The sequence below is a fragment of the Clupea harengus genome, chromosome 5 (genome assembly GCF_900700415.2).
Source record: "Clupea harengus chromosome 5, Ch_v2.0.2, whole genome shotgun sequence".
In the NCBI taxonomy this organism is placed as follows: Eukaryota; Metazoa; Chordata; class Actinopteri; order Clupeiformes; family Clupeidae; genus Clupea; species Clupea harengus.
In genome coordinates, this window is record NC_045156.1 from 21,799,760 (window position 1) to 21,821,953 (window position 22,194).

General features: G+C 42.5%; 2 protein-coding genes across 3 annotated transcripts; one reads left to right on the top strand and one right to left on the bottom strand.

Annotated features, from left to right (window-relative positions):
• Window positions 1-308: 308 nt before the first annotated feature.
• LOC105897863 (keratin, type II cytoskeletal 8-like) lies at window positions 309-4,971 on the bottom strand. The gene is made up of 9 exons (XM_012824841.3): window positions 4,472-4,971; window positions 3,827-4,035; window positions 3,611-3,671; window positions 3,204-3,299; window positions 2,811-2,975; window positions 2,371-2,496; window positions 1,971-2,191; window positions 1,662-1,705; window positions 309-1,449 (listed from the first exon to the last, which is right to left on the bottom strand). The coding sequence occupies exons 1-9, from the start codon at window positions 4,847-4,849 to the stop codon at window positions 1,235-1,237; spliced, it is 1,515 nt and encodes a 504-aa protein (XP_012680295.2). The 5' UTR covers window positions 4,850-4,971; the 3' UTR covers window positions 309-1,234.
• Window positions 4,972-11,576: 6,605 nt separating this feature from the next.
• On the top strand, window positions 11,577-22,190 carry os9 (OS9 endoplasmic reticulum lectin). 2 transcript variants are annotated; one of them, XM_031568085.1, is made up of 15 exons: window positions 11,577-11,762; window positions 13,471-13,662; window positions 13,948-14,011; window positions 14,284-14,360; window positions 14,472-14,570; window positions 14,952-15,153; window positions 15,513-15,650; window positions 16,043-16,122; window positions 16,502-16,550; window positions 16,684-16,775; window positions 17,103-17,300; window positions 17,734-17,971; window positions 19,216-19,395; window positions 20,769-20,878; window positions 21,284-22,190. In XM_031568085.1, exons 1-15 carry the CDS (start codon window positions 11,613-11,615, stop codon window positions 21,446-21,448), a joined length of 2,034 nt encoding a protein of 677 aa, XP_031423945.1. In that variant the 5' UTR covers window positions 11,577-11,612; the 3' UTR covers window positions 21,449-22,190. The 2 variants fall into 2 exon arrangements, with proteins under 2 accessions (XP_031423945.1, XP_031423946.1); XM_031568086.1 differs by lacking the exon at window positions 19,216-19,395.
• Window positions 22,191-22,194: the final 4 nt, after the last annotated feature.

The following is a 22,194-nucleotide window of genomic DNA, read 5'->3' on the forward strand; positions in this document are numbered from 1 at the left end:
CCAATTAAAACGTATTCATGCAAATATCCAAAGAGGGCTAGACTGTAAAAAAAGATGGTGGACCAAACTCCATATATCGTATTTGTACATTAATGTCATTTGTTTGGCTTTTTTTTTTTTGCTTCAAAACCAAACAAAAGAAAGTTTGAACTTCTCAACTTTCTACTGCAAGCATCGCAAGCGAATCAGTGGAACCACAATTCAGTTTGGTAAAGCATGATGCCACACCATTCAAAGTGAATGGAAGGTATCTCCGTTGAAGCCTCCAACGCGTATGATTGAGTGCCCAGATCTCACAGAGTCAGGCATATCTTCGGCTTTCTTGCCATTTATTAACACACAAGCACAGGCATTCAGACACTGATACAGAATGGCAAATAAAGTGGGCTTATATACGCAGACACATCAGACTGACTAGGGTCGGACAAAGACTCTGAAACACAAGGAAAATCACACTGAGGCATTTTCAAATTACACTGACTCCACATCACTAAATAAAAATACATGTAGACATTAACAAATTACATTGACTCCACATCGCTAAATAAAAATACGCGACTTTTGCCTGGTCGTCTTAAATCAAAGATTCTCTAGGTGTCTCAATGATGTCTATTTGTGATGTATGTAGTGCCTTTCCTTTCCACACAGATAGACAACCTTACAGTGTAATGTGTGATGACAGATCCCACCAAGAACCAACACCTAACTAAGTGGGGACTGTCTTTTAGTTCCGATAAGGAATGTCAGAGTGTGTAATGAGGGACCCCAAAAAGGAGGAATATCATAGCCTGTTCTTGTAATGTCAAATTTGTAAATGTAGTGAGCTGTATCACAAACAAAACTGCAAAAGTCCTTAAAACATAATTCTAAATAGACGACTACTCAGAGCCAAAATATATGGGAAAGAATGATGACGCATTGTATTCACTTGTCAGTTGCTTTACATTAAAAAAATAAAATCTGTAAATGAATAAATGCAAATGTAAATGAATAAAATGGGATTGGGGGATTTATTGATTTTAAAACAGTGACACCTAATTTTTTGGTTTTGCCCCATTTCAAAATGTTGTGAAGATTTTGAGCACTGACAATAACCAGCTTTGACAATTGCTGCTACTGATATGATATTACAACCCTAGCAACATACAGAACTATTACACCCAATACATTTGGAAGCATGAACATGTATGAGTAGTTGTTCCTTAATTTCCTGATTCGTTTTTGAACACAATGATTACTCCTCTGCCGCTCCGTTCTGAACAGCTGTCTCCACCCACTCCACTGTCTCCACTGTAGGGCTCTTCTTGATGTCCTTGGTCAATATGGTGTGTTTGGAGGAGGTGGAGGAGGAGCTAAAGCTGTGGCTGCTCTCAGGGCCAATCAGACTTCGGGGATGGAGGTCAAGGGTCACACCTGAGGTCTCCAAAGGGAATGAGTTGTATTTCTCGGCTGCAACAAACAAGAGAAGGGCCAGTCTTTTTAGTGAATGAGAGTGTAAGCATATGTGCATGGATGTATTTCTGTTGTGTGTGCTTGTGCGTATGTGTGTGTGTGTGTGTGTGTGTGTGCGTGCGTGCGTGCGTGCGTGCGTGCGTGCGTGCGTGCGTGCGTGCGTGCGTGTGTGTGTATGTGCGGAGTGTGTGTAGAAGAGGATAACTTACATGTTTGCCTGGAGAAACTGATGGCTTGGATGCCTTGCACCATTCTAGAAGAGGGTTGACAAGAAGAGAGAGAACATTACACACATTGTTAAAACCACATTTAACTCCACTCAGTTATTATGCCTCGAAAATGTTATTCTCCTTTTAGTAGTAGTTATAGTAGTGGTAGTAGTAGAAGTAGTAGTGATAGTATTAGTATTGGTAGTCATTGTAGTAGTAGTAGTAGTAGTAGTAGTTGTAGTAGTAGTACTGGTAATAATAGTAGTAGTGGTGGTAGTTATAGTAGTAGTAGTATCTTGCCAGTCTCACCTGTTCTCCTCTCCTTCCAGCAGCTTCCTGTAGGTGGCGATCTCGATATCCAGCGCCAGCTTGATGTTCATGAGGGCCTGGTACTCGCGCACCTGCCTTGTCATGTCCTGCTTGGCACGCTGGAGGGCATCCTCCACGTCCTTGAGTCGAGCACGAGCATCTCTCACAGCCAGCTCCCCGCGCTCCTCTGCCTCTATTATCTGCGTCTCCATCTGTTTCAGCTATGAGAAAGGAGTGACAGGGATTAAACTATATACAGACAGATACACAAGATGACGTAATCTATACATCAATAGACATGTACCTATAAACAGCCAGACAGATAGTCATGCAGGCAAGGAGATAGATAGATAGATGAGAGTGCATGTGTGAGTGCATCTTGTCAAAGGTCAAAGGTTACCTGTCCTTTGATGGCGTCAATTTCTGAATGAAGCCTGTTGACTCTGCGAGTGTACTCAGCAATCTCAGTTTTGGTGGATCTCAGGTCATCGCCGTGCCTAGTGGCAGAAACCTGCATCTCTTCATACTGAACACATTAAACACAAATATTTATATACATACGCTCAAAGGTAAACACTATATTCAGACTCCATATATTCAACTCTATATACAACACCAGAGGAAGCATTGGTCCCAGAAAAGAAGGCCAACAATTATGTGAGTGTGTGTGTGTGTGTGTGTGTGTGTGTGTGTGTGTGTGTGTGTGTGTGTGTGTGTGTGTGTGTGTGTGTGTGTGTGTGTGTGTGTGTGTGTGTGTGTGTGTGTGTGTGTGTGTGTGTGTGTGTGTGTGTGTGTGTGTGTGTGAGTGTATTAGAGGGTGGTGAGTGCACATGTCTTCACCTTCTGTTTGTACCAGGTTTCAGCTTCAGCTCGGCTGCGGTTGGCAATGTCCTCATACTGGGCTCTGACCTCAGCCACAATGGAGTCCATGTCCAGGTTCCTGCTGTTGTCCATCTCCACCACCACTGATGTGTCCTTGATCTGAGACTGCAGCTCTTGCAGTTCCTAATATACCCCCCCCCCACACACACACACACACACACATACACACACACACACACACACACACACACATACACACACACATACACACAGGTGTGTTAGGTCAGACTAGTTCTCATAGTTGACTAACTGGGGAACCGAGAACAACAGGACCATGACAGTTGACAGTGAGATCTTATTAATGTACTAATCCAAAGCCTTGTGTGTGTGTGTGTGTGTGTACCAAAGTACCATGTCATAGAGCCTCCTGAGGAAGTGGACCTCATCATTTAGGTTGTCTAGTGTTCCCTCCAGCTCAACTCTGGCCATGTAGGCTGCATCCGCGTCCTGACACAACCGACAAGGAGCAAAGGCATCAAACACTGCAGCCTTAAAATACTCATTACAAATAGTGACAATCGCTATGTTGCAAAATACATGGTCCAAGGGAATGCATTTGTTAATGTGTATGTGTTTATATCTGTTCAATGGGGGGGGGGGGGGGGCAAAGACACGGTCCAGGAATGCATTTGTTAATGTGGATGTGTTTATATGTGTCATCATGCGATGTGTGGGGCATGTTAGTGTATGTGGGTGGGTGTGGTCCTGTGTGGGTGTGGGTGTGTATTTTGAGTGTAAGATTATGAGGTACCGCTCACCTTCTTAATGATCACAAATTCATTCTCACACTCATTGCGCTTGTGGATCTCATCCTCATATCTAAGCAACAGACATATAAGATACCATGTCATCAACATGACATCAGAACTGAGAATAAGGAGCTCAATGATCTGTCTCCATTTAATTTAGTGTGTGTATGTGTGCGTGTGTGTGTGTTTGTGCATCTGTATGTGTGTGCCTGAATATAAGCTCACTTTTGCTTGAAGTCCTCCACCAGATCTGTCATGTTGTGCAGCTCTCCTCCCAGACGACCCTTCTCGTGACCCAGTGTGTCAAGGTGGCGGTGCAGGTTAGCGATGTAGGCCTCAAACATGGAATCGATGCCGGAGCGGGAGGTGGTCTGGTCCTGCAGGAGACTCCACTTGGTCTCCAGCATCTTGTTCTGCTGCTCCAGGTAACGCACCTGTGTGCAGAAATGGGGAGGGCAACATGGTTACATGGCGTCATTTCAGTTTTTCAATTTTAGTTGCTTAACATTTAATTTGATACTGATCTGCTGGCACAAGTTTATGCTGAAAAAATGAAAAACTACTTAATGCCTCTGTAAACTACCCAACTAACTTGTTTAAATCTATTACCCAACTTTCCTGCACTAGTTTACTAGTTTGTAAGTTCTCCCAAACTCTTCATATATTCCAGCCAATCATACCAACAGCATACTAATTATGCAAACATAACTAAATATAACATGATATACTGAATAAACACCCCTAAACAAGACAATCACACTCTCCGTACAAAACACATGACACATCAAAGCACATTCTGTTCAATAGACTTGATGAAAAACTTTGGGTAAGACTTTGTGTAGAGGCAGAGATAGATTGGCAGAGACTCACTTTATCGATGAAGGAGGCGAAGCGGTTGTTCAGGACTTTGATTTGCTCCTTCTCCTGTGTGCGGACGTGCTGGTAGTTTGGGTCAATATCCATGGTAATGGGGGTCAGGAGGCTCTTGTTGACGGTGACGGCTGTGAGGAGAGGGGGGCACACAGCCAGCCTGTTGCTCCATCCTCCAGCCCTGTACCCGTGATCTAACGAACCCCCGTGCACCCCAGAGCTTGAAAAGTGCCCCCCCACCACCTTCACACCTCCTATGGCATTCCCGGCCTTGTAGACGTGGGTGACGCCGTAACTGTGCTGAACGGCAGGCCTGGTTGAGGCCGCAACGGTTTGGCTAGTGAAGGTGGTCTGTCGCTTACTGCTGTTGAAAGACATGCTGCTCTAACAAACAGACACTGCTGAGACGGAGAGATAGAGAGCGAGTGACGGCGAGATAGAGAGAGCGACGGAGAGCGAGAGGAATGGAGAAGTGCATGGGGTCGGTTCCACTTTATATCTCAGCAAGGTGGGGCTGTTAAGAGTTATTGTGTGTGCGCATGTGAAACATTAACTCAGGTAATCTTGATGGGGTATTAGGGTACATGCGAACAGTTTTCATGTGTTACATAATCCCCCATTTCTAGGTGTGTCTACATGGTCGTAGAGACATGCAAAGGCAGTGACTGAGCAATTTACTTCATATGGTGTGAGAACACTACAATACAGGTGCATTTCCTAAACTTTATTTTTCCAAACATCCCTCTCCTTTATTCCCTTGTGAACATCATTGTATTAATCATTGTTTGCCTGCAGAGGAAATACTCTTTGGCAAATCACAGATAATTGTTCATTTTGGCAAATCACAGATACCTGAACAGATTTTACATCTATTTAAGCACAATAAACGAGGAAAGAAAAAAAAATGAAAATTGCAAAGACATCTGAAAAAGGTGAATTGAAAAGTGAAAGCATCTCCAACAGGATGACTATGTGAATGACTCTCATAATGAGTGTACTAAACCCATTTGCTTTATTGTTCATTTACAAAAATGGGTATGTTTTAAATTATATAGACTTATAGATTAAGTTAGGGTGTGTGTATGGTGAGTGTGTGGGTGTGTGTTTTACGAGTGTGTGGTGTGTACATGTGTGTGTGTGTGTGTGTGTGTGTGTGTGTGTGTGTGTGTGTGTGTGTGTGTGTGTGCGTGTGTGTGTGTGTGTGTGTGTGTATGTGTGTGTGTACTGATAGCCTGGTGCTCTTCACTCTTGTTACCACTGACACTCCCTAACATTCCTTACCCTACCAACACCCAGCCATTCTTCTCCACGCCGCAGAATTCACATTGATTATTGGTTAGCATTCCTGCTCTATCTTGTTAGCACAGAGCAAATACATAACTCTCAGTTTTTAACAGAGAAGACAGTAAAGATAATCAATCGTCTTTTACACACTTGTGTGTGTCCTGTCACAGAACAACCTCTTTAAACACCAGCTACAATCCCCCCAGACCCCACCCCTTGCCCTTGGGTCAATGTTCACAGGATGACAACAATCTTTACAGCAATGCCACAGATAGGTGTGTCTGTGTGGGCTGTTACTGCATCGGTATGAAGGGAAGATTAGCGAGCATGATCGATTCTAATTGCAACCAAGGTCTGATAGTTGTGCTCACAGGGGGTGTTTTGTGTGTGTTTATGTGGGTGTGTGTAAAAGAGGAATGTAGATGTGTCAACAGGTCACATCTTAAAAGCCATCTGATCTTAAAACTGAAGCTTCAACCCACATATATCTGTGGGGCTAAATCGACAAATCAGTGCTGCAGAGAAGGAGTGAAACAAAAGTAAGTGAACCCCCAGCTGCATTGGTAAAGTCAAGTAGGTAACAGATTCGGTGAAAAACATTTGGGTGCTTTGGCAAACCAATCAAATGAGACATCCTTAGGAAAAAGGTTGGGCAACACAGATTAAAAGAGAGAGGAAACCAACCAAAGTACTGTAGTGCCAAGGTGTACCATATCATTTTGTAAAGACAGACATTGACTTTAGTCAGTAAAGATACAATTATCTTCATGCATGAAATGAGTCAGAGATCAGAGTTTTCTTGATTGTGTTGGTGTTATCTCCCAGACCAGGCCACACCTTACAGTGGTTGCTGTCTGTGAACTTCAGCAGCACCAAATGTATTTAGTTACAGACTTGCTGCTGTTGTTTTTATATTCTGTGTTAGCTCAAGCTTATCAGACACAGCCCTATTTCAAAGCACTTTTCTCAAGGTGCGTCTTCCACCAGAGTAGGTAATGGTCTCAGGACCTTTGGGCCTTCTGCATAATACTAAACACTAAGCACTTTATTGACTACAAGTCACATACCATCTCAGTCACCTTACACATGTGCATAAACAAAGCTGTATTAATTGATGTATTTATTGAAGTACTTTAGTCTATGCCACCGCACTTTGTTCTACTCTTAATGTATATATATATTTTTTGGGGGGCTGTTCCTACTGTTTTTGGATAGTTGTAGTATTGTTATGTTATATGTTGTTGTTGTGTTATATGTTGTCCCTCGTCACACCAACAGGAGAAGCACTAAAAATTTCGTTGTATAAATACAATGACAATAAAGGCTTTTCTATTCTATTCTATTTCTATAATGCTGGTCTGTCAGAAAATGTGAAGAGTGTAGAGAAAGAAATCAAGCCAAGAAATGTGCTATTATTACAACCAGTCACACTGACCAAAACCTAAGATTACTTTTTAAAGCAACATTATGTGACAATACCTTAAAATAACATTTTGGTGATACACTGACTTGTAATATGGAGAATGGCGTCTGAAATTACGTCAGCGTTAGAAATGACACTGTTAAGCATGTCGCCAACAACATTTTATTAGATTACACATACTCCACATTCAAACGCTTAGAAAACAATGTATATGGGCTGAAAACGCGAAAAATTGTCATTCCTTTTTTGTTATTCTTTGGGTATGTAAGTGTGAATCTCCAATGTCACATTAAATAAAACTATGCAGTCATATTTGTGTAAAATTTTGGCTTCTGACGTTGTCTTTGCCAGTTCCATATACTTCAGCTTGTCAACAACAAACACATATACACTGTCCATTAGGGGGTCTCGAAGTGTGATTTGTATTTACAACAGTGGTGTAAAAGTGAGCTACACTCCGCAACTTTAAGGGGAGCTCAGTAGCAAAAAGTACAAATTCGTACGTAATGGGGTTTTAAATAATTCATAATTCACATCCTGCCAGGAGCGTGCTCCAAAAAATGGACTTTTTAAAAATTTGGATTACCAACTCTGATCCTGACGTGGCTGTCATTTCGGAATCTTGGTTAAATCCTAATATCAAGGACTCAGATATTGCAATTGTTGGTTATAATGTTTTTAGAACTGATAGAGCTAAACGTGGGGGTGGTGTTGCCATGTTTGTGAAAAACAACTTAAACTGTTCTGTACGCATCTCCACTTCCCTCCCGGGCCAATTTGAGCTGTTAGCCGTAAATATTAATCTGGGTGACTATCCTATCGTCATTGTGGGTGTTTACCGACCTCCCTCTGCTGTCCCAGAAGCATTACAGAGTCTTTCTGAAAATTTTCTTCTGTGTCTAGCTGCGAAACTGTCATATTAGGCGATTTTAACCTAGATTGGTTCTCACCTGTAGCCAATGAATTTCAAGACCTGTGCTTAGAGTCAAATCTTACCCAATTGGTTACTGAATCCACCCGCCCAAATATGAAAATCCCAAGTAACTCATCTCTGTTAGATCTCATTCTTACTAATAGGCCACAGCACTACCTGCACACCTGTGTGTTTCCCTTGGATTTTAGTGATCACTGTCCAGTGGGCTGCATCAGGGATGGACGGAGAAAGGGTGCTGCCCCTTTAATTGTTTATAAAAGGTCCCTCAAAAATCTTGACGATCAGGCATTTTTATTTGACTTGCTATCCAGCAATCCTACCTCTATAGAGCTTATTCCGGACGTAGGTGTTGCCTTGAGTCATTTCCTGTCGGTTTTTCATGCTGTCACTGACAAACATGCACCTTTTAAGAAATGTAGGATAAAAAATCGTTTTAATCCCTGGTTCACTCATGATATAAGTGAGGCCACTACTAATAGAAATAAGGCCTGGGCATTAGCAAGATCCACTGGCTCTGCTGCAGCTTGGCAATCTTTTAGACACCTTCGTAACAAATGCACACATCTGGTAAAAATGGCCAAATCCAAATACTTTGTGAATCATTTGTCTGCTTGTGGTAGTAATCCAACAAAATTCTGGAAAACAGTTAAGTCTCTTAAAGGGGTTTCCCCACCTACACTACCCCAGCAGATCATGCTGGAAGATAAAGCAATTAATGATCCTAAGGAAGTTTGTAATGCTTTCAATAATCATTTTATCCAATGCGGCACTTTGTTTGACCTTTCTAATTTCCCTGATGTACCGGATGGAGTGCTAGATAACTTCACTGTTGATGCCAGGTCACTGGGAACTGACCCAACCACATCCTTCTCTTTTAGACCAATACAACAGCATGAAGTCCTCTCTGCTCTTCGTAATTCTAAATGTATGAAGAGCTCAGTGGGTGCAGACCAGTTAGACCCACGTCTCTTGAAGCTTGCTGCCCCCATTATAGCCAGACCCCTGACCCACATTTTTAATCTATCACTTTTTTCTGGCTACATTCCTAGCATCTGGAAATCTGCATTAGTGGTGCCCCTTCATAAAGGGGGAGACCCAAATGATATGAACAATTATAGGCCGATCTCCAAGCTCCCATGCCTAGCCAAAATGTTGGAATCCTTTGTAAATGAGCAAATTAGCTCTTTTCTATCTTTAAACTCAATTTTATGCCCCTTTCAATCAGGTTTCAGAGCTGGCCACAGTACCATTACTGCAACAACCCTTGTGGTAAATGACATAGCCTCTGCTGTAGACAAGAAACAATGTTGTGCCGCTTTATTTATTGACCTGTCGAAAGCTTTTGATACAGTAAACCATGAGATACTTTTTGGCAAACTGAACTCCCTGGGATTTGATAATGTCTCCCTCAGATGGTTCAAAAACTACTTCACGGGTAGAACACAATGTATAGATGTTGCAGGCCTTACATCTGAGGCCCTAGTAATTAATTCTGGTGTCCCTCAGGGCTCTATTTTAGGCCCGGTATTGTTCTCACTTTACATTAATAATATCTGTGACCATCTAGAACATTGCAAAGTCCATTTTTATGCCGATGATACAATTTTGTATGCCTCAGCGCCCTCTATAGATCAAGCAGTTTCAAACCTTCAACATGCTTTTGATTGTGTACAGGATTCCCTAAAGTCCCTCAAATTGATGCTGAATGAGTCTAAGACTAAATTCATGATTTTCTCCAATGGTAGAAATAATGTCCCCTCCACCCATAGGATATGCACCCGTTCTGGGACTAATATTGAGCAAGTTCCTTGCTATAAATACCTAGGTATCTGGCTAGATGATAGGCTGTCATTTAAATCACATGTTCTTGACCTAGCTAAGAAGGTTAAAATTAAACTGGGTGCTCTTTATAGAATAAGATCTTGTTTTACTTTTGAAAACCGAATGGAAATAGTGCAATCAACAATTTTGTCAGTTCTTGACTATGGTGACATTGTTTACATGTATGCTGCACCCTCTACCTTAAAACTCCTGGACTCTGTTTACCATAGTGCTATTCGCTTTGTTACAGGAGACGCTTTCAGGACCCACCACTGTAACTTATACAAGAATGTTGGTTGGTCCCCTCTAGCAGACAGGAGGGAAAAACACTGTCTTTTATTTGTTTATAAAGCCTTAGTGGGAAAACTGCCTAATTATCTCATGTCACTTTTAAAATTAAAATCCATCTGTCATAATACACGGTCACAGAGCCTCATCTCCCTTGAAATCCCCCTTACAAAAACTAATATAGGTAAAATAGCTTTTAAGTTCTTTGCTTCCCATAAATGGAACACTATTCAAGTGGAGTTGAAATTAACCAAGTATTTGTCTGTCAACCAATTTAAGAGCCTTTTAGATAATAAGGATGTGCCTCAATGTTGTTGTTTTGAATGATTCTCTGATTTAATTTTTTTACTTTATGTTATTTTATTTATTTATTTTTTATGCTTAATTTCTGAGTTGTTTGGTGTGTGTTTTTAAAAAAAATGTATTTTGTCTGTTTCGTTTTGTTGTGGTTTGTTTATGTATTGTTCTTCTGTACTATGTGGCCTCAATCAGGGCATTGCTGCAAAAGAGCCCTGTGCTCAGTCAATTTCTCCCTGAATAAACAATGATGATGATGATGATAATCATAATCTACTCAAGCAGAAAATGTATTCCAAACTTTAGACCAAAGGTGGGAGAAAACAAACACCAAGCCAGACAACAATAGTGGTTGCTATAGCAATACTCCTCTTCACTACACAGGCCAGCTGTAGGGTAGGAGTGGCAGATAGCCAGGGTCACAGGTGAGTTACTCAGGTATGTAGTGTCTGAATTTCTAACTTGCAAAATTCCAGCAAATTCTTCCAGCAGGGGGAGCCAACATGTACGACCTAGTCAGGACAAATCAGGGAGAGACACTATGCACATTTTTAGTATTCAATAGGCTTGAAGCCAATAAATATAGCCTAAAATATGTTTTTTATGAATAATAATGAATTATTAATGAATCAGTAAGAGATTGTTTTTTTTAATTATGTGTGTCATTATTTTAAACAGAAGCATGCAATGGTAAGGAGAATAAAGTAATGAAGCAAACGTCTTTTAACTTGAAAAGAGGGTAAAAATCAGCAAAAGCCATTAGGTATGGATCATGTTTCAATATGTGACAAAGATACTTCTGTGTGTAATTTCTGTCATTGAAGTTTCCTTGCTCCTTCGCACCTGCCTGTACATTAGGCTACTCTAAGCCAATTAATGATACCGTCGTGGCTGCATTGACTACAACAATGAAGTCCAGTTCCAATAAAAAAGCCGCTTTACACTTGATTGACAGTGTATGCATCAAATTGTTCAAGAGCTTTTGTCGACGTTGCCCAATCAGCATCGACTTGGTCACAAGTCACAACAACAGGGGCTATCCTTTACCGTCTCTGGAGCTGTCCGACGTTAGTTGTCATTTAGCCAAGAGAAACATGGCGGCTCCCATGGTTAGGTGGCTGCGGGGATTGTACGTCTTCTTCTTGACGTGTCTCCTCTCCGTATCAGCTTTCTTAAATTTAGAGGAATTGAACGAAATGAAATATGGAATTCAGATTCTAACAGACCCTGTAATCATGGGCCAGGTAAGGATCAAAGTAGCCTTGGTTTGGTCAATTAGCTTGCAAGCTAACTTTGGCTAGCCAGTGGAGCGCAACATGACAACATTAGATTTCACAATTTAGGTATTTATCAAGTAGACTAGCATAATAGACTTTTGAGAGATCAGACTATCTGGAACGATTTGATGAAAAACACCGTTACAAGCGCCCTTTCCTGTTGCGCATTTTAAATCTCATGTTTACAATGTGTCATGTGCTGATGACAGATGTCACCTTATAACTCACGCATTACGTTAAAAATCCTACGAAATAGTCTAAACTTCAGTAAATTAACATCTTCTGTAGTTAGTATCTGAGTGGGTTGTTTGGGACTCAGTATTCTACTTTGACACTTTATCACATATATTTGCGTACGTGCTTCCTGTCAGAGGAAGCAGATAGCCATCGAGTCCCTAAAGACGAGCGGTTTAGTCACTTGTTTTGACAACCAGTGAAGGTGTAGGTTACAGGATGGAAGACAGAATTTACAAGACAGCACGAGGAGCATATTTTCCTCAATAGCTACATTTCATATGTTTTATGTGAAGAACCATGTTGTCGCAAGATGTGGGTGCCAGAGATCGCATCCTATCGTACTTGCGATACCCCCCAACCTTCGCACCCTTTACTCTGGATAGTCTGTGGCATGCCATAGTGAGATTGATGTTTAGATAATTAGATGGTGCATTGCAGACACCGAGATATGCTTGTGAAATCTTTTGGAGGTGTATCTGTTGTTGTCCCTGGTATTGACAAATGTCCTTAACCCATCGTGAGTATAAGGAGGGTGGTGGGTCTGGGACACCAGACACCACTGTTGAGCGTTCTGGAGGTGTCATGGTCCTAATTCAACGAAATACTGACGAAGAGAGGTGCCCACTTGACAACACCATTGAAATGCTCATGAAGGCAACTTTGGTGTTGTTAAGTATGGTTAACTATTGATATTATGGTTGTAGTGCACCCTGTTGTGTTATAATACTTCCCCAGGCCCCAGCCAATAGCACAAAGAATTGAACACCTTTTCCTGTGTATAACTGATTTTTTTTTAATTATTATTGTTGTGGTGTCCAGTGATAGTGAAATGGGGAGGCATTTCAAAGATCTATAGGTGTGGGTATACATTTGACCAGTCCAGAATTTAATTTATTTGAAACATTCTGAACAAATGAACATACAATATTATCAAAAGGAGGTTGAAAAGCAAGGGTTCTGTAAAATATGTAAGAGACATAAATCTTTAAGATCCATCTGATGCACTTTGGAACGTGAAAGGATAGCCTAATCCACCTGTCATTATGATTAAGCTGTGTAAATCCATGTAGCACTGAACTTATAGCCTGAAGGCAAAACTGAGCCTCCTCTAAAATGAGGAGATCAAACCAATGGGGTGAGCTTCTAGGGGGGGGTAACCAGAGGATGCTTTCAACAGACTTCAGAGTAGTTGAAATGTGTTGTTTTGTTTTGTTGTTGAAATAGGCTGCACTATATAAGTATGTTGAAGTAGTCCATGCTGTATATTTATAGGTGTCCCTATAGGGAACTTGAGCATCGTCTGTCTCCTTGGTGCTTTCTTGCTATTTATAGTTATCCTTATTGATCCCTGGGTTTATTGTACCTTTGAAAATGCACAAATGTCCTCCGCTCTGACCTGTGTGCGTGTGTGCGTGCGTGTGTACGTGTGTGTATGAAGGCGCAGACCGAGGACGTGATGCTGGTCAGCAGTAAGTTCAAACAGCGTTACGAGTGTCGCCTGCCAGCCCAGGCCCTCCTTTTCCAACCCCACTCATCCAGCGAAGCCCCACCTACCGGCGCCGGCAGTTACAATGGACCGGCCATCTCTGAGCTCCTGCAGCCAATGAGCAATGCTCCCTGCCTCATTAAGGTGTGTCAGTCATGATTGGTTCTGTAGTCCATTTGTATATTCACTCGGCCAATGCACCGTAGATCTACGCTGTCCATTCTGGTACATGTGATTCATTGGACTTGTTGGTTTGGCTATATAAGATTACGTCTAATTACTGTATGAATCTGTTTTATCTGTGTTACTTGTGTCTGTCTTTAGACTTTTGACTCACCAAAGCCAGGCTAGCTAATGGTGTGTGGTGGTCTTCCTCATCTGCCTCTTTCCTAATCATTACCTTTCTCTGTTCTTCTCTCTCTTTCTCAGACAAAGGACTGGTGGACTTATGAGTTCTGCTATGGAAAGCACATCAGGCAGTATCATCTAGAAGGTTAGGCTCTGTTTATTCATAAATGTATGAGATATGACAGATGTACAGTAACATTGCTGTCTAATACATGCACCATCATCGCTGGACAGCAAGAAAGGTCTCAGACAAGAGTTCATTCTTATTTGTCTTCTTCTGTTACAAGCTGTTTGGACCTGAGAAAATCAAAAGCAAATTTTCACAGTACATTTGTATCACGATGGGAATATATTATAGATACCCTACCCATATATAATAAATATCTGTATATTAAGTGCTTTTCTCTTCTGTTGCAGATTCAGAGATTAAAGGTGAGGTGCTGTTCCTCGGCTACTACAGCTCAGAGTTTGACTGGACCAACGAGACGGCTAAGGTACTTAGCTTAGCTTAGCATGCTCCTCTAAGTGTTTTCTCTGTGATACTGATAACATGTGCAAATGTTACATTTTAATTTTGCTCCTGATCTCCACCATGCTGTCTCCAGGCCTCCAAACAGCACAGGCTGAGGCGCTACCACAGTCAGTCATACGTAAACGGTTCCAAGTGTGACCTTAACGGCAACCCCAGAGAAACTGAAGTCAGGGTGAGCCTGTTCACACACACACACACACACACACACACACACACACACACACACACACACACACACACAGAAAAACAAACAACCATAATTTTCCAACCGGACTGTTATTCCCTGACTTATTACATTATTTTACCATATGACAGGCTAATTATTATTTTGGTATGTGTGACATCACTGTAGTACCTTACCAAAAACACTTGACGTCCATATTTTATTGGCACATGCTGTTTTCTTTCTCATGCCCAATACACACTTCAGCTTACATTATCTTTGGTTTCTTTCTTGGTGTGTGTGTGTGTGTGTGTGTGTGTGTGTGTGTGTGTGTGTGTGTGTGTGTGTGTGTGTGTGTGTGTGTGTGTGTGTGTGTGTGTATATGTGTAGTTTGCGTGTGAGGAAGGCTCAGTGGACTACATAACACGGGTGGATGAGCCTCAGTCGTGTCGCTACGTGGTGACTATCCACACCGGCCGGCCCTGTTCCCACCCCCTCCTGCGCCCACCCCCCTCCACACGGCCACAGCCAATCATCTGCCAGCCTGCCCTCAGCCCTCAGCAGTACATGGACTATGTTAAGGCCCAAGTCTGTGAGTCTGAGAGTGTGTGTGTGTGTGTGTGCGTGTGCGTGTGCGTGTGCGTGTGCATGTGCGTGTGTGTCAGTAGGACAGTTCTGGCTGGGGTCATGCCCAGATCAGGACTGGGTCGGTTTGTCATGTTCTCTCTGGGAATGGGGTTTGGATTTTAGAGTCATGTTTTCTCTAAGAATGGGGTTTGGATTTCCGTTAGTGGTGGATTAAATTCAAATTAAATTCACCTTGCTAGCTTATCCTGTAGAATTGGTCCAGCCAGGGAAGCTGTAAGTGGATGAATGTGTATTTCAGTTTTAGATTCAACTTTAGATTACTGTACATTAAAAACCATCTGCTTTCTCTCCCCCTCCCTGTAGCGGACACCAAGCGTAAGGTGGAGCAGATATCTGAGGAACTGAAGAACCTTGATGAGATCTTGTCTAAAGATGAGGGAACAAATGGTGCATCAGAGAAGACAGACGTGACTGTTGAATCTACAGACACTCAGGCTACAGGTTATCCATCCTTCCATCCTTCCGCCCTCTTCATTAGGACAATGGTTCATAACGAGTGTCACTGATTTTGTTCAACAAGAATGTCCATTCAGCTGTAACCTATGTAAGGATGTCCATTCAGCTGTAAACTATGTAAGGATGTCCATTCAGCTGTAAACTATGTAAGGATGGTTGATCAGCTTTTTTAAGCTAAGCTACTAGCCCTAAAAGACCTTTTCACCTGTGTTGTAAATGTGACCCAAAAATGACTGATACGTCATTAATTAAACGGATGCACCTGGACACACATTACTTGTACAGGTGGTTATGAAGACATTTGTTTCTAACGTTTCCTCTCTCTTCTGTGTGTGTGTGTGTGTGTTTGTGTGGCTGTGTGGTGTATGTATGCATAGAATCACAACCAGAAGAGAATAATGACATCTTGGAAAGTGTATCAAAGCCCACCGACCAGCCAGAGGAAGCAGAGCCTCAGGTAGAGCACACAGCCCTACCCAAACACCCCTCTTACCCCCTACACAGCTCTCTTGACCCCCTCCCTCCTGCCCTACCCAAACACCCCTCTCACTCACACACACACACTCTCATTCACTCCATCACTCACCCACTTGCTCATTTACTCACTCACACACACACACTCTCATTCACTCCATCACTCACCCACTTGCTCATTTACTCACTCACACAAACACACTCAGTCACTCACACCCTCACTCAATTAATTACTCACTCACACGCTCACACCCTGACTTACTCACTCGCTCAATTAATTACTCACTCACACGCTCACTCACTCAATGTATTACTCAGTCACTCAATTATTCGCTCACATATGTCTGGTTTCGTTTCCTCAGCCTGATGCAGAAGATGCTGTTCAGTCAGATCAGCTGCCGGATAATGAAGGTAAATCAATCACAGACTGACAGGAGCTGTAGTGAAAGGAAGAGAAAAGTCCAAGACTATGTCAAACGCCTGATTGAGTTGTTGGTTTATTTGTGAACCCAGTTGTAATTTTCCTAATGTTTATTTCTGGCAGTGTTTGGAGAGGAAAAGTTTAACTTCAGAATCATCTCAGATCCAGCTGACCTGGTGAAGTTTGTGCAGCATCTACGTGAGACTAGTCACAAGGTAAGTCTCTCTCTCTCTGTTTCTCTCACGTGTGGCGCACACAAGACAAGACAAGACAAACACAAACACACAATGCTCTCAGAATAATGGTGATAATACTGTCTGGGCAAGGGGCATTATTGCCTTTGGGCAAGGCATCACCTCCACTGTCCCAATGCAAACACACTGTAAGTCTCAACTCAAACTCAAAGTCTCACACATACACCAAATACATCTTAATCACTGCCTTAATCATACACTCTTAACTCTTGGACATTCGCATCACCCATTTATTGATGAGGCCATTCAAAGCCTGTTTTAAGCCAGCTCCTCTGTGTGTTTCTGCAGTCAGACAGTGAGGAGGAGGAGGAGGAGGAGGAGGAGCAGCCTGCAGCGAGGGAAAAGACGAAGGAGGACGAGGGGGATGAGGATGAACATCTGCTCCAGGAGTTTGAGGAGGAAATGGCTGATCTATCCATCCCGGTAGAGAAAAGGATGGAGATCAAAGAGGAGATGCAGAAAGAGTTCAGCAACATTATAGATGAGGTATGATCAGTGTGTGTGTGTGTGTGTGTGTGTGTGTACGCTATGTACAGTTGGTTTGGGGTGACAAATCCAAAATAACATATCATTGATTTGTTGATTACAGATATTAGTTACAAATATGGTAAATCGGAGCTTAATCCATAATCGATTTCATTAGATTATTGAATTTCAATATAACGCACCAGCTGTAAAAATATAAACAGTATACTGATGGTGCAGTAAATTGACCGCATATTCGCAAGTTCCATAATCTACACAGACTCCATGATAATGTTCAATCTCATATTCTCTCTCTCTGCCTCTCTCATCCTCTCTCACTGGTCCTCCTACTCTTTTTCTCTCCCTCACTCTACTTGTCTTTCTCTTCTTTCCTCTCTCTGTCTCTTCCTCCTCTCTCTCTCTCTCTCCTGTCCCTCTGCTCCCCTCCACTCAGGCCCAGCAGGAGCTGGAGTCGGAGGGCCTGAAGGGGGAGTTTGACCGCTCCCAGGCCACACACACACTGGAGAACACACTGGACAAGCTCCTGGACCGCCTGCAGGAGAAGGGCGACGAGGAGCACTCACACACTCACACACAGGCCCAGTCAGAGGACAAGGCCGCTCAGAGTGACCAGCAGACAACAGAGAGAGAAAAAAGGCCCGACACAGCCAGCCGTGTTCCTAAACACCCAGGTACGTGTCTGCATGTAAACATATACACACGTATACACACATACATACACACACACACACACACATACACACATACATACATACATACATACATACACACACGTATACACACATACATACACACACAAATACAAACGTACACACACACACACACACACACACACACACACACAGTAAAACTCTGACATGTTGTCAAAGTTACTTATCTGGGTGGTGATTATACTGTATTTTTCTGCCAGCTGACAACCACAAGGTGCCTTATTGTTCATGTGGTTTCACATCGCATAGGTTAGAAGCCCTTTTTTTGCATGCCTATTTTTCTGTCGCAAGAGCAAAATGTGCTGCAAAAAATTGTGCTAATACGGTGATGCATGTAGGTCTGTGAAATAGCACAGTAGCTTCTGCAACTTCTATTTTTGTTTTTAGAATGATTGGTCAGCACAAATAAAATGTTTGGAAGGCATCTTGTGTACAAAAACAGCCAGCAAAAGACATTTTGTAAAGGTGTTTTGGTCTGCAGAAAATGAGCACAGTATGATCTCCCTTAGATAAGATTTGCAGAAAATGAATGTATGTGGAGTTATGTCATCAAATTTGCATTCATCTCACCTCATTGGTCCCTCACACCTAAACTGGACACACTGTGCTTACATACATTGATCATCTTCAGCATGTTCTTTTGTCTGTGTGCAAGTCACTCACGCCCATAACCACCCTCTGACAGTTTAACTTCGTTCAGCCTTGTGATGTGATTATGAAAGATTGAAGAGGGATGTGTAACCTTTGAAGTGGTGTGGTGGTGTGGTGTTTGAAGGCGACAATAATGAGAAAGCTTTGGATCAAAGTTACTTACCTGCACATTCATCAAAGTTTCATTGGACATCAATACAGTGATGTAAATATCTGTAATTATGTGATGAAGGTGATGTCGGTGGCCCTAGGACTGTGGTGGAGATACATGTTATGATTGTTTTTGTAAGTAATAGCTGGTGATGGTCAAGAGGATTGTTTATGGGATAATTGTGGTGGTGACTTTTGATGGTGGTGGTTAATGGTGTAGATGTATACAGCTGAATTGATTTGTTGATAATTCATTAAATTGGGATGATGTCAGTGACGGCGTTGTTTGTGTATTGGTTGTAATTGTGATTTCCGATGATGGCTGTATGTGTAACATGACTGAGGGTTGTAACGAGGCTGGTGTGTAAGCTCCCTCTTCTCGCTTCTGTTTGTCCCTGCCACAGTGCGTGGGGAGGTTGCCGAGGGCGACCAGGTGAAAATCAGGGTGACAAAGTATAAGCTTGGCTCTGTGGCGGGGGAGGAGGCGGAGCAGGTGAAGGAGTTGGGGGAGAGCGACCCCCAGTGGCAGCAGATACAGGACGCAGTCAGAGAGCAGCTAGAGAAAGCAGGCATCAAAGCGCAAGGTAGGACAGAACACACACACACACACACACAAGCTTTCCTTTCCTTTCTTTTTCCTTTACTAACATCAGAGCAGTAGAGTATTATACATTAGTATTAGACATTGAGGTACTGTAGAGCTTTTCTGGGACTAAGAGGCTACAAGGCTAACATGGGACTAGCAGGGTAACAGCTCGGGTCTGGCTTTCTTTTCTACCAGCTGTATCTACTGTATCTGTTTCTGAAGATCTCAGTGGACTTGTGCATGCTATGTCTGTGTGTGGCTGTGTGTTTGTGCAGAAGCATGTATATACATTGGGTATTCTGGGCTCCCTTCTGTCACTTTCCATCTCACTACAGCCCCTGAGATGTCAGTGTTCATGCTCATCACAAAATACTGGGGAGACCAAGATGGCTGCTGAGTCTTGAGTGAATTTGGCTCTGACCTGGTACATCTGTCCCACGTCAGGGCCAGATCTATTCCAGTCATCTGATCTGAAGGAAAATATTGTACTCAACGTGTTTGAACTAGGAGTATGGTGGGGAAAGGCGTGTATATTGTCTGAAATATAAATATAAGAACTCAGTCTGCCTAATCAGCTGAGGCTACTCACCCACTTACCATGTTGAGCCACTAATGAGGTTCCCACTCTCATAGAACTGCCTCAATGGCGCGGGCATGACACTGAGTACTCAGGGCTCCTATCATCACTCGCATCATCATGACTGACAGACTGTTCAGGTGTATGCTAAATACTGTTATACGCTAAATGCTAATATCGCTTGCACACATCTTGACTGACAGACTGTTCAGGTGTATGCTAAATACTGTTATACGCTAAATGCTAACATCGCTTGCACACATCTTGACCGACAGACTCTTCAGGTATATGCTAAATGCCTGCTGTTATATGATAAATGGTAACATCGCTCGCACATATCATGACTGACAGACTGTTCAATACTCTATGCTTTTATATGCTAAAAGCTATCCTAACTTGGCACACATCATGACTGACAGACCCTTCAGGTATATGCTAAATGCTATTGTCACTTGCACATATCATGACTGACAGACCCTTCAAGTGTATGCTAAATGCTGTTATATGCTACATGTTAACGCAGATAGTGTCTGAGTGTGGTTCAGTTCTGGTCCAGATCCGGCCCAGATTCAACGGATCAGGATTAGAGCTGTTTCAGAGACAGCTGCTGCCTGGAAATGAGTGTGATTAACACTTACACAAGGAGTTGTTTGTGTGTGTGTGTGTGTGTGTGTGTGTGTGTGTGTGTGTGTGTGTGTGTGTGTGTGTGTGTGTGTGTGTGTGTGTGTGTGTGTGTGTGTGTGTGTGTGTGTGTGTGTGTGAATGTGTATGGTGTGCGTGTGTGCATCTTCCAGGAAAGATTGAGGTGAAGATTCTGACCCGTAAGACGGTGGAAGAGGCAGGAGACCAGTGGCTAAGTGAAGAGGACACCAAGAGCTTCAGGGAACTACTCATCAATCTGCTGGTAAGGGCACGCAGAAGGTTGCAGTGATCAGCCAGTGAAATCAAAGAGCATTATTGTGCTACAATTGTCATTAAAGGTACAGTGTTTAGTGGAATCTAGTGGTGAGGTTGTTGAATTGCAACCAGCTGAATATCCTTTTTGACAAACCAGTACAACCAAACTAAAATGAATGTTCAAAGTTCTGTTTCATTCGTAGTTATATGGGCAGTGGGCACAACTGAACTAATATGCCTGAAATGGCGTCACACAATCCAATACACCTTGTATTGGGCAAATGGACAGATGCTTAAAGGGACAGGAGGATCATGATGAGGCATTGTGGTCATTTGTAAATCATACTGGTTTCTAAGAATACTTTAATGTTAAGTTGATGGAACCTGTGTTCTTGTTCTGGTGTGCGCACAGACGGGCGGCACAGAGGAGGTCTACAAAGAGCAGAAGAGACAGCAGGAACTGGAAGACAATTACAGATTTGTGTGGGGTGGGGAACAACCCGACGACAGCCAATCAGCAACCTCTTCAGATGGTCAGACAACAGTAGTGACAGACTCGGATGACTTGGATCTCTGATTTCTCTCACTCTCTCGCTGGACTTTTGTGGGGTTCTTTTCCCCCTTCTCATGATCCAAGTGACTGCTACCCACCCCCACCCCAAAATAAAGCTGCCTACTTTTTGTCTCAATCCTCAGCTCTCTCCATCTCAAGGTCAACTTTACAGAAGACCACAATTCACCTGCATTGATATTACCTTAATGTATCTCTGTATTACTTTAGTGTTCATAGGCACACCTGTCTTCAGTTAGGGTCAGCAAGGCATCATGGGAAGTGCAGTTTATAGGAATGTTGGTGAAGTAGAGCGCTAATGCAGCCACCGGAATTGGCATCGGGGCTCTTTCCTTCTCTGACACAAATCGTCAATAATTGCACTGTTTTGCCCTTGCTTGCACATTTTTATCTGCCGGAATGTGAAAAGAAAAGTTGATTCCAGATTGAAACATGTTGTCACATTGTCAAAGGGCTTTTCTATGTAAAGTTTGTATATAATTCTAGTTTGTTAGTCTGTACAGAATTGTCTTTGCTTGTTTGTGTGTTTGAGGGGGTTAGTGGCTGATGCCGGCGCATAGCTGGGAGCAGTATGAGCACACTTGCTTGCTTTGGGTGTTTGGGGTCAGGGTGTACAGTGGAATAATCATTTGTACAATTTTGTATACCTGGGAAAAACTGTCCTGTCATTTCAGCTCTGTTGTGAAATGCTTTAATTGTATTTCCTGTACGATTGTTATTTAATAATAAATAGAACATACGAACACAAGTTA

Bases quoted from the DNA above. Each gene is read 5' to 3' on its own strand.
- LOC105897863 (XM_012824841.3), bottom strand. From the start codon at position 4,849: ATGTCTTTCAACAGCAGTAAGCGACAGACCACCTTCACTAGCCAAACC. The intron at 4,036-4,471 runs GTGAGTCTCTGC...TTCTGCACACAG, and splicing joins TCGCCTCCTTCATCGATAAA to GTGCGTTACCTGGAGCAGCA. The intron at 1,706-1,970 runs GTGAGACTGGCA...ACCCTCTTCTAG, and splicing joins CTGGAAGGAGAGGAGAACAG to AATGGTGCAAGGCATCCAAG.
- os9 (XM_031568085.1), top strand. From the start codon at position 11,613: ATGGCGGCTCCCATGGTTAGGTGGCTGCGGGGATTGTACGTCTTCTTC. The intron at 15,651-16,042 runs GTTATCCATCCT...ATGTATGCATAG, and splicing joins TACAGACACTCAGGCTACAG to AATCACAACCAGAAGAGAAT. The intron at 19,396-20,768 runs GTAGGACAGAAC...TGCATCTTCCAG, and splicing joins AGCAGGCATCAAAGCGCAAG to GAAAGATTGAGGTGAAGATT.